Below are 16613 nucleotides of genomic sequence, written 5' to 3'. Positions count from 1 at the left end.
AATAGGATTGGTCCCAGCACAGAACCCTGGGGAACCCCACTACCCACCCCTGACCATTCTGAGTACTCCCCATTTATCACCACCCTCTGAACACGCCCTTGTAGCCAGTTTTCAATCCAGGTACTCACCCTATGGTCCATGCCAACGGACCCTATTTTGTACAGTAAACGTTTATGGGGAACTGTGTCAAATGCTTTTGCAAAATCCAGATACACCACATCTACGGGCCTTCCTTTATCTAGATGGCAACTCACCTCCTCATAGAAGGTTAATAGATTGGTTTGGTTTGATTGGTTTACCTTTTTTTTTTTTTTTTTTAAATGCTTACTCTGTGACTGAATTTCTTCCTCTAAAAAGTCTTAATTTAAGCTCCATTCACACTTGTGTGACTTGTCATGCAACTTTGGACATCAAAGTTGCATGACAAGTCATGCCCCATGTTTTCCAATGATAACCATTCATAAATGAGCAACTTCAAAGTAGTTCATGCACTAATTTGGTCCAACTTTCATGCAACTTGAGGGCCATAGACTTCAATGTTAACCCTCAAAATTTGCATGAAAGCCGTAGCTGAATGTTATACAGTGCAACAGTTGTCCATTATCACTGGTCAAAGCCAAAGCTGTATCCAAGTTGCACCCATCCAAAGTTGCGTCAGAGTTGCACTCCAAAGTTGGCGCAACTTTGGAGTCGTACAAGTGTGAATAAAGCCTTAGGGTGACCAAGGGTGATGGGGATAGGTCAGCTTGGTACATTCAGCCTGCCCATTAACGGTTCTAATCTCGGCCGGTTCACCAGCATTTAAACTGGGTATGGCCAGCCTAAGACACACATAGCAAGGCACACTGCTTTTGTGTACATCGCTGGATTGAGAACGGGGTCAGGTAAGTTGGGGGGCTGGGGAGAGCTGCACACACAAGGTTTTTTTTACCTTCCTGCATCTTCAGCCTTTAGAACCACTTTAATTTTTATATTATCTTGGATTTGTATAACAGCTCAGGGCTCAGCGACCTTTTCCAAACTTTGAGCAGGCAGACTCTTTATTGCAAAAGAGTATCTAATGTCTCTATTCTATTTTTGCTTTCATTCTTGTAGTGCTCAAGGGAAACTCATGAAATATTATTATATTAAAGTGGTTCTAAAGTCAAGACCTCACCTCAGATCAGCCCAATTCCTGCACCTTCAGACCGTACGTCAGATCCAATTCCTGAACCTTCACACCTGAGTTCAGCTTAATATTCTGCACCTTCTCACCTCAAATCAGCCCCAATTCCTGCACCTTCACACCTGAGATCAGCCCCAATTCCTGCACCTTCAGACCTCAGATCAGCATCAATTTCTACACCCTAACACTTAGATCAGCCCCAATTTGCGTACTTTCATATCTTAGATCAGCCTCAGTTTGTGCACTTTAAACTTTGGATCATCTCTTCCTGCACCTTCGCAACTCAGATCAGCCCTATTCCTGCACCTTAAGAGCTTAGATCAGCCCCAGTACCTGCACCTTCCCATCTCAGATGGGCCCCAATTTCTGCACCTTCCCATCTCAGATGGGCCCCAATTTCTGCACCTTCAGACCTTAGACCAACCTCAATTCCTGCACCTACAGACTTCAGATCAATCTCAGTTCCAGTATCATCAGATATCAGATCAGCCCTGAATTTCACACCTTCAGACCACAGATCAGCATGCTTGGACAATTCTTAGGAGGCCCAGTGCTAAGCCAGAGCCACCACTAGAACACCCTGCTTTTCCACAAGTAGACAGAAGAAGTGCCCTCCCTGCAGAAAGGGAGGCAACTAATGGCAGAGTGTTGCTGAAAAAGGCACATTGACATGCATGCTGGGGTTGCCAACCCTCCTATCTGGTCAGACCTTGAGAGGTTATATGTTTCTTCTTAGAAAAATATTTAGAAATTTGGTTAGATTTGACCATGTCATGGTTAAGCTTTCTTAAAGCATTAGGTAAGTATTGTTTTATATGTGTTTTGGGAAGTGAAAGCTAATGGTGAAAGATGGAAGGGCCATGGATAGGAAAACCAGAGATGTGAACAAATTATGTGTTTTCAATGGTTTTAGAATTCTCAATAAAAAGCTTCATAGGGAGCTGATGCTCCATTGGCTTTGTGCAAAGTAAGATTCTGCAAAGATTATTTTCCTTATCTTACTCTGAATCAACCTCTGGTTTATGGTTCTGAGGATGCAAGTTATTTTTTATTTTTATTTTATAAATTAATTTATTTTTTGCTTTTTGGTTCATTTCGATGAGAATGTGTCTTTGTGTGACCTTATATAGTTTTATAAGGTTATTCAAATTGCACATGTTGGTAGAGTAGCACATACTCCATAGTAACTTCTTTATTTGCTTCTTCTTTTTCATTGCTGGTAAATAAATATTGGATTCCACGCTCCCATTGTATGTATTCCTCTGTACCTACCACCTGCTGGTGTTGCAGATCAGACATAGGCGATATGTTACATATCTTCTGGTCCTGTCCAATTCTCTAACCATTCTGGACACAAGTCCATTCCATTGTACAGAAATTTAAGGACCATCACGTTCTGTATACTCCAGGATTCTTTCCACAAACAATCATTTATTAGACATTTGGTGAACACAGCCTGCCCCTGTTTCCCTATCCTTTGGAAATCCTCTACCACGTCCTCTTTGTCACTTTGGTTTACGCAAAATTGAAGATCTAGGGGTATTGGAAAGCTTGACTATTGTTTTAACGGCACTGAGAAGAGAACCCATAAAATAAGGTTTCATTGGATGATCTATTCTTGCAATCCAGAATTTACACGAGCTGAAGATGTAGTATGAGGCCTGCTTTTGCCTTATGAATTGTTGGGTCGTTTCCTGTTCTGCTGTTCTCACCCAGGTGGCTCCAACATGAGTGGTGCTGATTTATTCTTTATTTCATTGGGTTGTTCAGAGTCTTTGAGCGTGACATCAGCCAGGGAAAGGGAGTAAACCTTTTTTATTGCCCCCCTGTTAATCACCTCCCCCTTTTTGGCTCTCTTGTACTAATCAGCTCTGGGAAATCTGATCTGGGTCAATCCTCTTGACCTTTTGGGTCTATAGAAAACGATTTTCCTATTCTTGTTTGATGCAATAAGATGCCAGTGTCCTGGACATATATTTTGTGCAAATATGTACCCATACTCCCAGAGAACCCTATTGGATAATATTCTGTTCAAGTCATTTTCTTATTTGTTCTTTTCCCCCAAAATGTTTTTGTCTTTGTACCTATGTGTTTTGCCTTGCTCTGTAAACTGTTGCAAAACTTTAATAAGGATGGAATGAAAAAAAACCCTAAAATAATAACAGATTCCAAGCAGAAGCAACATGTGGTTATTGAGTTCTTGATGGAGGGGAGCAGGTTGTCCAACATCCACAGAAGGCTACAGAATGTTTACGGAGATGACACCATTGACCAGAACAATATCTTGTCATTAGTAACTCTTGTCAATGGTATCATCTCTGTAAACATTCTGTAGCCTTCTGTGGATGTCGGACAGCCTACACCCCTCTTTCGTCAAGAACTCAATGGCGACATGTTGCTTCTGCTTGGAGCCCATTATTTACCAGCAGTGAAGAAGAAAAAGAGTTACTATAGAAAAAGAGTTACTCTACCAATGTGAAATTTCAATGACCTACACAAGTTATTAAAAAGTTATGCCCACTTTGGGGGCTGTATAAAAAAAAAATTGCAAAAGTAGGCATAACTTTTTCCATTAACTTGCATAGATTGTTGAAATTTCACACATTGGTAGAGTAACTCTTCCTTTTATGGTATCTTTTTCTACTTCATTGCAGGTAAATAATGGATTTCAAGTAGAAGCAACGTGTCTTCCTTGAGTTCTTGATAAAGCGTTGCAGGCTGTCTGACATCCACAAAAGGCTACTGAATGTTTACAGAGATGATACCATTGATGTCACCTATGAAAAGACATTGTTTTTGTTAGAGCTCCATGATTAATTGTTAAAAAAAAAAATCACGATCTCGATTCAACCCCCTTCGTGATCTTAATCCGTCCGGCATTTCCACAACTCATCTAACAAGTGCAGAGCAGTTAAAAAAAAAAAAAGAAGTGTATCACAACATTGCTCAGCGCTTATGATTTGGTTATTTTAGATCAAAGGGATGAACTTCGGTTTGTAAATGAGGGCAGTTTAACCACTTAAAGACTAAGACTATTTCTGATGCTTGTTGCTTACAAGTTAAAATCAGTATTTTTTTGCTAGAAACCCCCAAACATTATATATATGTTTTTTAGCAGAGACCCTAGAGCATAAAATGGCGGTCATTGCAATATATTATGTCACACTGTATTTGCGCAGTGGTCTTTCCAGTGCAATTTTTGGGGAAAAAATACACTTCAATTAATTAAAAAAGCTAAACAGCAAAGTTAGCCTAATTTTTTTGTATGATGTGAAAGATTATGTTATGCCGAGAATCGTGATCTTTATTCTAAGCCAAAAAATCGTGAATCTCATTTTATTCAGAATCACACAGCTCTAGTTATTGTCAATGGTGTCATCTCCGTAAACATTCTGTAGCCTTCTGTGGATGTCGGTCAGCTTGAACCTCTCCTTTGTCAAAAACTCAATGACGGCATGTTGCTTCTGCTTGGAATCCATTATTTACCTGCAATGAAAAAGGAGGAGTTACTGTAGAGCACGTGTCAAACACAAGGCCTGCAGGCAGAATCCGGTCCTCCAGGCCATTTCATGTGGCCCTCGCACCTCTCCTGCAGCTGCTGCACTTCCCTCACCTCCGCCCCCACCTTGTCTCAGCAGACAGCAGCAGAGAGGAGGACAGAACTCTTCCACCAAATCCTGTGCTTCTCCATGCAGCCGCAGAGAGCCTCATCAGAACGCCTCCTACAGATCCTGCAGCACCCCCTCGTCTCCGCCTTCACTTGTCTCAGCATTGAATAGATTCAGAAGGCTGACTCCAGCCCTTCTCTGGTCCTCCTCCAGACCATGCACTTTCTGCTTCCTGGCTCCACCCCCTCGCTTCTTCCTGGCAGCAGCACTTGTTAAGGGGGGTGCACTGTGATGTAAGGGAGGGTGGAGGACTCTTTACTTCTGATGGTGGGGGGCTACAAATATAACTGGCCTTCTGATTTGGCCCGCAATGAAATTCAGTTTGAAATCCCTGCTATAAAGGAAGAGTTACTCTACCAACATTTGACATTTTAACGACCTACAGTGCCTTGAAAAAGTATTCCTACCCCTTGAAATTTTGTCATGTTACAACCAAAATGTAAATGTATTTTATTGGGATTTTATGTGATAGACCAATACAAAGTGGCACATAATTGTGGAGTGGAAGGAAAATGATAAACGATTTTCAACTTTTTTTACAAATAAATATGTGAAAAGTGTGGCGTACATTTGTATTCAACCCCCCTGAGTCAATACTTTGTAGAACCACCTTTCACTGCAATTACAACTGCAAGTCTTTTTGGGGATGTCTCTACCAGCTTTGCACATCTAGAGAGTGACATTTTTGCCCATTCTTCTTTGCAAAATAGCTCAAGCTCTGTCAGATCGGATGGAGAGCGTCTGTGAACAGCAATTTTCAAGTCTTGCCACAGATTCTCAATTGCATTTAGGTCTGGGCTTTGACTGAGCCATTCTAACACATGAATATGCTTTGATCTAAACCATTCCATTGTAGCTCTGGCTGTATGTTTAGGGTCATTGTCCTGCTGGAGGGTGAACCTCCTCCCCAGTCTCAAGTCTTTTGCAGACTCTAACTGGTTTTCTTCTAAGATTGCCCTGTATTCAGCTCCATCCATCTTCCCATCAACTGACCAGCTTCCAAGTTGCTGCTGAAGAAAAGCATCCCCACAACATGATGCTTTCACCACCATGTTCCATGGTGGGGATGGTGTGTTCAAGGTGATGTGCAGTGATAGTTTTCCATCATACATAGCATTTTGCTTTTAGGCCAAAAAGTTCAATTTTGGTCTCATCTGACCAGAACACCTTCTTCCACATGTTTGCTGTGTCCCCCACATGGCTTCTCACAAACTGCAAACTGGACATCTTTTGGCTTTCTTTCAACAATGGCTTTCTTCTTGCCACTCTTCCATATAGACCAGATTTGTGGAGAGCACGGCTAATAGTTATCCTGTGAACAGATTCTCCCCCCTGAGCTGTGGATCTCTGCAGCTCCTCCAGAGTTATCATGGGCCTCTTGGCTGCTTCTCTGATTAATGCTCTCCTTGCCCGGCCTGTCAATTTAGGTGGGCCCTGTCTTGGTAGGTTTGCACTTTTGCCATACTCTTTCTATTTTCGGATGATGGATTGAACAGTGCTCCATGAGATGTTCAAAGCTTCTGATATTTTTTTATATCATAACTCTTCTCTAAACTTCTCCACAACTTTATCCCTGACCTGTCTGGTGTGTTCCTTGCCCTTCATGATGCTGTTTGTTCACTAAGGTTCTCTAACAAACCTCTGAGGGCTTCACAAAACAACTGTATTTATACTGAGATTAAATTACACACAGGTGGACTCTATTTACTAATTAGGTGACTTCTGAAGGCAATTGGTTTCACTAGATTTTATTTAGGGGTATCGAAGTAAAGGGGGCCGAATACAAATGCACGCCACACTTTTCACATATTTATTTGTAAAAAAATGTGAAAACCATTTATCATTTTCCTTCCACTTCACAATTATGTGCCACTTTGTGTTGGTCTATCATATAAAATCCCAATAAAATACATTTACGTTTTTGGTTGTAACATGACAAATTGTGGAAAATTTCAAGGGATAGGAATACTTTTTCAAGGCCCTGTATGTACAGTTAACAAAGTTATGCCCACTTTTGCATTACTTTTGCTACAGCCCTTATATTTCCTCTCTGAATGATGTTTTTTTTTTTTTTTTTTTTTTTGCTTTGCATTGTAATGTAATTTCTTGACAATTACTAATAGCAGGTTACTGTATGTACTACTTTTAAGCATTCCTTATTCCTTTATTTTTTATGTTGTGTACCAGGCAAGTTGGAAATCACTCCAGAAGACCCGCGCTGGATTGGAGCCTGGTGGGCAGGCTTTCTGCTTTGCGGTGCCTTACTCTTCTTCTCGTCCCTGCTGATGTTTGGATTTCCGCAGTCTCTCTCTACACATATGGATCATGCTGAGGAGAGTGAGCAGACCATGTTACCTGACCGAGAATACGAGAGACCAAAACCCAGTAACGGAGTGCTGGCGCATTCTTCCGAGTCAGGAGAGGGAGCTTCCTGCTTTCAACAGCTCAGAGGTGTGCAAGTATAATGATATTTTCCTAGTAGGAAAGTTTTTTGTTTTTTTTTTTACATGAATTTATTATATGAATAAGTGGATTTAACATCATTATTTCCTCAATATATATCTTGTGGAGGAAACATGCAATTTAATACAGTCTGGAAAAAAATAGAAAAAAATGACCTTGCATGGCATTTGCACTTTATAAAAAACACATCATAAATAACCCAAATAGACTCCTTAGAGGTTCCTGCTAAAGTTCATGAAGGCTTTTCAGATGTGTGAATAAAGGTAGCCAGGATGAAGTTTGTGGAACACAAGGGAAGGAGAGTTGACCTGAGGCCAGGGACAGAGAAACTGTGTTCCTAACCAGAAAAGTTATGTTGAAATCAGGACATATTCTTGAAAGATTAAAGCTGTGCCCTGGAGAAATCAAGCCACATCGCAAAGCAGAAGCGGAAAACCAACATCTAAGTTCATTTCAGTCCACGCAACCTGCTGCTTTCCCAGTGCAAAATAAGCCATCTAAGCACTGTTTGTTGTGAACAATTAAAGTGGATTTCAATACTTTTGCAGTCAAATTGGGATATTATCTACTTTATATTTGTTACATGTCCCCATTCACATAGCATAACTTAAAAAAATTAAATTAAAATAGCTGCTTGCCGTTTTAAAGGCACTTTTCTTAATAGCCCCAACTCTGAAAAATCTTTGTTTATTGGGGGCTGGGGAGCTGTGCTTGCCATAATTGCCCTGTCTGTGCTATGCTGGCAGAGCTCATTATCAGGTATAAACTAGGGATGCACCGATACCAAGCATTTGCGCGAGTATCGGTACTCGCACAAATGCTCCCGATACGGAAACTGATACTTTGAATGGGCGCAAATTGCACTGCAAAGAATCGCATGCAGTTTTCCCCACTGCTTGTGTGTGTGTGTGTAGAAAGGGAAAACCCCACCCATCTAGATGGCAGTTTAAACATTTTTAGAACTCACAGTACATATCTGACCACATTCAGATACTTTGCGGTGTGAATTGTGTCAATACAACATGAATGGGCGCAAATCGCACTGCAAAGAATCACATGCAACCCCCACTTTTGTGTGTGTGTGTATATAGAATGGGAAAAGCTCCATCTAGTTGGCAGTTTAAGTGGCGTACCCCTTTGTGGGGTCCCTCCTTAAAGAGTGGACTGTTCCACCAGTAGTGGATCTAGGTTGCCAAAGGTGATCATGATTCTGGTAGAGGAGTCTCCGGCTTTTAAGGCTCCAGCTGACGTACCTGGAGGGGGAGCAGATCCCTCTGCTTTCGGTGTGTTGGCGGACCAGTTGGTCTGGGTGCTGCAGTTTGTATGCGATGCCTCTTGGACGCAGTTCCCCTGGTTGCTAAGCTCTCTGTTTCTGCAGTGGTGCTTAGACATGTATTGTGGCTTAAGTGTTAGTCTGCGGACTAGGCTTCTAAAAAAGCTTTCAAGGCAATTGTCTGTTTGGGGCTACGCTGGATGACATCATTACGAGTCTCACAGGAGGGAAGTGTACATCTCTTCCACAGTCTGAAATGGTCAAAAGGGTCCTTCTTCTCGGCACGCAATGGACCTAGTCTGGCGAGCCGAGAGCGGGGCTCCCTAGATCCACGGACAAGGCCCCTTCAGCATGAAGGCGCGCCCTCACCTATGTCCTGGTGTTCCGGCCTTGAACCCCCGCAAAGAGTTTTTTCCTTTCAATAGGTGTCTGTCACCGGATTGTTGGCAGTTCTCCTTGGGGCTGTGCAAGCCCTGTTGCTTCGAGGTGTGCTTGTCCCGGTTCCAGTGGGTACAGAAGGTCAGAATGGAGTCCATTCGCACGGTGGTGGCGTCCCTTCATCATGGGGACTTTCTGGCTTCTGTCGACATCACGGATATTTACGCACTCCAATATGTGCCTGACACCAATACTTCCTCCTTTTTACTGTGGGAGAAGAGCATTATCAGCTTGTTTGTTGACCTTTGGTCTCGCCTCCGCTCCTCGTATATTCACAAAGGTGTTGGCCCCAGTTCTGGCGTGGTTACGTTAGTGGGGGATTGCGGTCCTGGGCTGCCTGGACGACCTTCTTCTGTGAGCAGAACCTTGACTACTCTGAGGGGTGATGTAGCTCGCTGTACAGACCACAGATTTCAGTTGGCTTCTATGCTACCTGAAGTCTGCTCCGGCTCCTTCCAGAAAATTGGATTATCTGGGCCTGACTCTGGTTTCATCTCTAGCCAGAGTGTTTCTTCCTCTGGACAAACTCCTGAAGTTGCACGCTGCGCTTCAACTACTATTGTCTCGCTGGGGGGCCTCCCTGCAGTCCTGCATGTGGGTGTTGGGCCTGATGGTATCTACCTTCGAGGTGGTTCCATTTGCGCAGTTCCATACAAGCTCTCTTCAAGTGAGATCCTGGCATAAAGTGCCCAAGGTCTCTGAGCTATCAGATTCGGCTGAGCCAGAAAACTGGGGGGGGGTTCCTGGTCTGGTGGCTCTGCTCTCCGGGTTTTCGGCAGGGCACATTCTTTCTCCCCTTGTATTGGACAATGGTCACCTCCAATGCCATTCTGTTTGGGTGGGGAGGTGTCCTGGGACTGGGTTCTGCTCAGTGTCGGACACTGAATGAATCCAGACTGACGATCAATATTTTGGTACTTTGAGCGATCAGACTATGTATGGATCATGGAGGTCAACTCAACGGGGGGCTCCTAGTATGGATCCAGTCGGACGATGCCATGACGGTGGCCTATGTCAATCACCAGGGCGGAACGAAGAGTGTGTTGGCAGCCCTGACAGTAGCCAGCATCCTCCGGTGGGCAGAATGCCTTGTTCCGGCCCTCTCCGCCATATGTATTCTAGGAGTAGAAAACTGGCAGGTGCTTGCCTCAGCCAGCTAGCGTTGGTCCACGGGGTTGTCCCTTCACCAGGATGTGTTTCATCGGATATGTCTCCGATGGTGCACTCCCAAGGTAGATCTGTTAGCGTCCCAGCTTAACGGAACGGTACTGAAGTTTCTGGCAAGGTCATGGGATCTTCTAGTGGTCACTGCAGACGCTCTGGTGGGGCCGGTATACTGGGATCTACGCCTCTCCTCCTCTCAAGCTTCTGCCGCGGCTTTTGCACAGGATCGAAGCCGAAGTGTTTCCGGTCATTATAGTGGGCCCAGATGGCACGCCGACCTGGTGCGCTTGGTCGCTGACGCCCCTTGGCGACTGCCTCTCGGGGAGATTCTATCTGTTCTGTCCCAAGGGCCGATATTCCATCCTGCTTCAGTCGCTAGTTTTGAAGGCCTGGCTGTTATGAGCCAGGTGCTGAAGTTACAACGCTGCTGAAGGCTAGGAAGCCTTCCTCTAGGAAGATTTACCACCGGACATGGATAGCACACATATCCTGGTGTGAGGCACTTGGCATTTACCCTCGTTCTTTCTCGGTGGCTTGGATTTCGACCTTCCTTCACGGGGTGATTGAGCAGAACTTGGCCTTGAATACCATCAAGGGCCAGGTGTCGGCCTTGGCAGTTTTCTTGGGCATCCCCTGGTCTCGCACTCCTTGGTGCGTACTCTTAATCAAGGGGTTCGACATCTGCCTCCTCTGGTGCAGTCTCTTCTACCGCCATGGTATCTGCTCTTGGTGCGTTCGGTTCTACTGGAGCCTTCTGCTTGCTCTGTCCCAGAAGGCGGCTTTTTTGGTTGCTATCACCTCTGCTCGCAGTGTCGGAACTGTAGGTGTTACCATGTTGTACTTTTTGCCTGTTGATCCACAAAGAAGTGGTTCTTCGCCCCTGTCCGTGGTTCCCTCCTCTGATTCCTTTTGACTAAGAACATTGTATTGCCTTCCCTGTGTCCCAGGCCAAATCGTCCTAAGGGTTTTACCTTACATGCCTTGGATGTGTTCGGGCGATTCGGGTGTATTTGGCAGTCACAGGGTCTTTTCAGAGATCAGACTCACTGTTTGTGATCACGGACGGGCCAAAAAAGGGGCTGTCTGCTTCTTCTGCGACCTTTCTAGATGGATCAGACAGACGATGACTGTGGTCTATTCTATCAGGGGTTGGGTTCCTCCTTTGCCTGTTACGGCACATTCTACTTTTATTATTATTATACAGGATTTATATAGCATCAACAGTTTACGTAGCGCTTTACAACTTGAGGGTAGAAAGTACAAATACAATACATTGTAATACAGTAGGAATCAGAGGGCCCTGCTCCTTAGAGCTTACAATCTAAGAGGGAAGGTCAAGAGATACAAGAGGTAATAACTGTGGGTGATGTGCTGATTGAGAAGATAAATGTACAGTTGTTAGGTGGGGGCCAGATAGGCTTCTCTGAAGAGATGAGTTTCCAGGGATTGTCTGAAAGTGGAAAAAGTAGGAGAAAATCAGACGGATTTGGGTAGAACATTCCAGAGGATGGGAGAGGCTCTTTCCTGAAGGCGAGTATGGAATGAGGTGACAAGGGAGTTTGAGATGCAGGAAGTCTTGGGAGGAGCGAAGAGAACGATTAGGTTGGTATCTTGAGACTAGGTTAGAGATGTATCTGGGGGCCAGGTTGTGGATGACTTTGTAAGTTGGCTGTTACTTGGCTGCTTACTGCTTCTTGGGCCTACCATCATCAGGCGTCAGCTGCGCTGGTTTGCAAGGCAGCCACTTGGTTGGTGGTGTACACTTTGGCAAAATTTTACTACGTGGAAGTGCTGGCATCTGAGGATGCTTCTTTTGGCCACAAGATGTTGCGGGCTGCTGTTTAGGGGGTCTAATCTCTCTTGGGGGTGTATTGTTCGGGTTGGGCTCCAGTTGTTCTGTGTTGAGCTCCTGTTAACTGGTTGGCTCTTGTGTTAGCCTTGGGATTTTTCATTGACACACCCCTCATGTTTGGCACTGCTTTGGGACGCCCCTATGGTTCTGAATAATGGAGCGATGTGTCTTTCAATGAATGAATGAGAAAATGGGGTTTTTGACTTACCATAAAATACATTTTTATGAGTTCATTGATAAACACAGCTCCCACCCCTCTAAGGAGTTTTGATGCTTCTGACACTGCTTGTTACTAAAGGGAAGGCCTATAGCGGGGGGGGGGGGGGGGTGGATATCATCTAGGACCGCCCATAGGCGTAGCCAAGTCTTTTTTCTGCCTAGTGTCCTACTCCTGTAGGGGGTGATACAACCCTATGGTTCTGAATAATGGAGCGCTGTCTGTCATTGAACTCAGAGAAATTGATTTTATGGTAAGTCAAAAATCCCATTTTCTCATTCGTTCATTGACAGACACAAATTTTTTCTTCCTTTTTTTTTTTTTTTTTTTTAAGGTCACATTATCACGTGACCTTAAAAAGACCGGCCCGCTAGCGCCCGAAAAAAAGCGCTTTTAAAACATAGCTAAAGCACCGCAAAAACGACTGGCGCTTTAGCGCTGTTTTAGTGGTGCTTCAGTGTGAAAGGGGTCTTAATGAGCAGTTAACTTTTGCGCTGTGGGAGCAGACCAACTGCAAGGGAGATTTTTTCTTTCCCTGGAGTTCAGCTTTAAAGCCCATCTCCGGGCAAAAAAATGTTTTTGCCCATGCAGTGTGTCTGTGCCTGCACTGTATGGGTCAACTGCTCGTTTTTTTCTAGGGGCAAGCACAAAGTTTATACCCACCTAGTCTGTTGGTCCTCTGGAAAACTGTGCTCCCCCACAATCCATTGGTGGACTGTTCCTGTCTATGGAACATGCTATGGGTGTGCTGGCATTAGGAACAGTCCATACATCAAGACCGCTGGAGTGAGGGGTTGCCGGATCGGCCTTGTGCAGGAAGGATCAGCAGAACAGATAAGTACATTTACGTTGCCCCCTCCCCCCCCCCCCAGAATAAAACTAGCAGTTAACTACATGGGGGAAAAAAATTTGCCTGGAGTTCAGCTTTAAGTTACCTGATGATATCACCTTGTTGTAGTATAAATGCTGATTAACTCATCTTGATTGTGCCTCATTCTTCATGAATTACATCATCATAGATAGATGAAATGTTCTTAATATAATTACACACAGTGGGTAAAATGAGTATTGAACATGTCACCATTTTTCTAGGTAAATATATTTCTAAAGGTACTATTGACATGAAATCTGTCGTAAACTCATGCAAAACCAAAACAAATAAATTCAGAAATTAAGTTATGTGTAATAAAAATGGAATGACACAGGGAAAAGGTATTGAACACATGAAGAAAGGGAGGTGCAAAAAGGCATGGAAAGGCAAGACACTAGCTGAAATCTATCAGTAATTAGAAAACAATCCTGCCCTTTGTCAGTGCAAATTATTATCAGCTGGTTCAGTCTCAACTGATGGTCTATAAAAAAGTTTCTCATTACCAAGGTGTCACACAAGAAACATCTCATGATGGGTAAAAGCAAAGAGCTCTCTCAAGACCTTCACAACCTTATTGTTGTAAAACATACTGATGGCATTGGTTACAGAAGGATTTCCAAACTTCTGAATGTTCCAGTGAGCACTGTTGGGGCCATAATCCAGAAGTGGAAAGCATATAATTTCACCATAAACCAGCCACGACCAGGTGCTCCTCAGAAGAGTTGTCCAAGGCCAAAGGACCACTTGTGGAGAGCTTCAGAAAGACCTGAAATTAGCAGATACAATTGTTAGGGCCCTTTTACACGGGCTTTCCAATCAGGCCTGCCTGTCAGTTTTTCAGGCAAACCTGATCGGACACTCCCTTCACTTCTATGTAGCGGCGGATGTCATTGGTGACATGTCAGCTGACATCCATTGCTATCCGATCCTGTCCCTGAAATCCAGAAGGAAGGGGACCCGATTTTCCATCCGTCTGGCGGATTGGATGGGATCGGATGAAAACAGACAGGCAGTAGAGGAGAGCAGGGCTCTAACAGGTCAGTCTCTGCACAGTGAGCGGAGACAGGCCTGTCATCTGCCTGCTCAGCGGAGATCAGCGGATCGATCCCCCGCTGAGCAAGTGGAGTCAATCTAACAGACAACCCCGCATGAAAGGGCCCTTTCAAAGAAAACAATAAGTAATGCACTCAGCCGCCATGGCCTGTATGCACGCTCACCACACAAGACTCCATTGCTGAAGAAAAAGAATGTTGAAGCTCATTTAAAGTTTGCTGCACAACATTTAGACAAGCCTGTGAAATACTGGGAGAATATAGTCTCGTCAGATGAGACCAAAATTGAACTCTTTGGATGCCACAATACACACCATGTTTGGAGGTCAAATGTCACTGCACATGACCCCAAAAACACCCCCATACCAACAGTGAAGTTTGGAGGTGGGAACATCATTGTGTGGGGCTGTTTTTCAGCATACAGTACTGACAAATTTCATATCATTGATGGAAGGATGAATGGAAAAATGTACTAAGACCAGGGCTTTTTTTGAGCAGGAACGCGGGGGAACACAGTTCCGGCACCCCCAGGACTGAATGTATGTAATGGCAAGGGGTGTTGGGGAGTGCTGCAGGGTCTGTTGATACTGGCTGCTGGGGGATCCATTGTTGTGGGAGAGGACCTATTTTTGCAGTGCGTCTATTGTTGCTGGGGAGGTATATTTTTGCTGGGAGGTCAGTTGCTAGGAGGCGCGCAGTCTATTGTTGCTGGGGGGGATTTTTTTGGGGTCTATTGTTTCTGCCTGCAGGGGATCTGTTTTACTGCTTTTCTTGTTATCACTGACAAATTCCATACAAAATACTTAGCACCACAAATGTTACTTAGTTCTGTATTCTATAAAAGGGGTGGTGCTGGGAGGTGGATAGAGATTGGAACCAAGGGACAGTACTCGGGGGTGGGTAGAGGGCGGAGACAAGGGGTGACTCTGAAAGGGGAGTTCCTGCACGTAGTCTCTGAGGAAAAAAGCCCTAAGACATTCTTGATAAATCTGCTGCCATCTACTAGGATGATGAAGATGAAACGAGGGAGGACATTTCAGCAAGACAATAATCCCAAACACAAAGCCAAGGAAACTCTCAATTGGTTTTCAAGAAGGAAAATAAAGCTGCTAGAATGGCCCAGAGAATCACCTGACTTAAATCTAATAGGAAATCTATGGAAAGAACTAAAGATCAGGGTTGATAGGAAAGGCCCACAGAACCTTCAAGATTTGAAGACTGTTGGAAGAATGGGCCAAAATCACACCTGAGCAATGCATGCAACCAGTTTCTCCATACAGGAGCCTGCGTCTGGAAGCTGCCATTAACAAAGGATTCCATACAAAGTATTAAATACATTTCAGTTAGAGTGTTCAATACTTTTTCCTTGTGTCATTCTATTTTATTACACATAACTTTATTTCTAAACTTATTTGTTTTTTGGCTCTTTGGGGTTTATTTACTAAAGCTAAAAAGTGCAACATTTGTCACATTTCTGCATAGAAACCAATCAGCTTCTAACTTCAGCTTGTTCAATTAAGCTTTGGCAATAAAACCTGAAAGATGATTGGTTTCTATGCAGAACTGTGACACATTTTGCCCTAATTAAACCCTTTTGGATGTATGGATTGCATGGGTTGTTACCAGCGTGGTGAACATTTCATGTCAATAGCACCTTCAGAATTCTATTTACCCCCCAAAAAAGGTGACATTGTTTTACAAGCTGTATATTAATGTTGTTATTATTTAGTCTTCGTTTATCTAAAAGTAAAACATTATGCATTTGAATAATTAGTAGTTATAAGCAACAAGCACAGCTTTCCAAGGTTAAGTTCAGCTTATTCTTTGAACGTTATTTAACAATACGTAAATCCAGGACATCCTCTCGGTACTCCACTCACAATCTCTGTCAAAACAGTTTAATAACAGCTTATTGCACTTCAGACAAGTTTTTCATTTCTCGATAGCATGTCGTTTGTACTTTCTTTATTGCTCTGTGTCCTTTTCCCTTCTAGCTGCAACTAGTTAGTTAAAGCTGAACTTCGGGCAGATAGACGACACAATACATCACAACATTTTTTTTTTTTTATGCAAGCAGTGTAAGTACCTGAATTTAAAAAGATATCATCCTCTTGCAGTCTAATGTTTACTCTGTAAAGCAGAGCTCAGAGAAGGTGAAGGAGGTCCTCTGATGTCACCAAGACTGATGCAGGGCCAGTATCCCTGTATTGAACACTATTTCTTACAAGTGCTTATATTGTGCTGACAATTTACACAACACTATACATACTGTACATATATGGTAATTGCACGGTCATGCAATGCTGTACACAAATTACATTTATATCATTTTTTCACACAAATAGATGTTTCTTTTACTGGTATTTGATCACCACTGGGTTTTTATTCCTTGCAATATAAACCTAAAAAGACCAAAAATGTTTTACTTTCTGCTATAAAACCTGTCCAAT

General features: G+C 43.6%; 1 protein-coding gene across 1 annotated transcript in view; it reads left to right on the top strand.

Annotated features, from left to right (window-relative positions):
• Positions 1-16613, top strand: part of SLCO3A1 (solute carrier organic anion transporter family member 3A1) — a 539529-nt gene that overhangs the window by 370536 nt on the left and 152380 nt on the right. Inside the window, exon 4 of the mRNA XM_073618412.1 lies at positions 7021-7284. Within this exon, the coding sequence (XP_073474513.1) occupies positions 7021-7284 (264 nt within the window). The remainder of the gene's footprint in view (positions 1-7020; positions 7285-16613) is intronic.

Source organism: Aquarana catesbeiana, linkage group LG03 (assembly GCF_042186555.1).
Source record: "Aquarana catesbeiana isolate 2022-GZ linkage group LG03, ASM4218655v1, whole genome shotgun sequence".
NCBI classification, from domain to species: Eukaryota; Metazoa; Chordata; class Amphibia; order Anura; family Ranidae; genus Aquarana; species Aquarana catesbeiana.
Note: the sequence above shows the minus strand (reverse complement) of the source record. Positions and strands in the feature narration are given on the sequence as shown.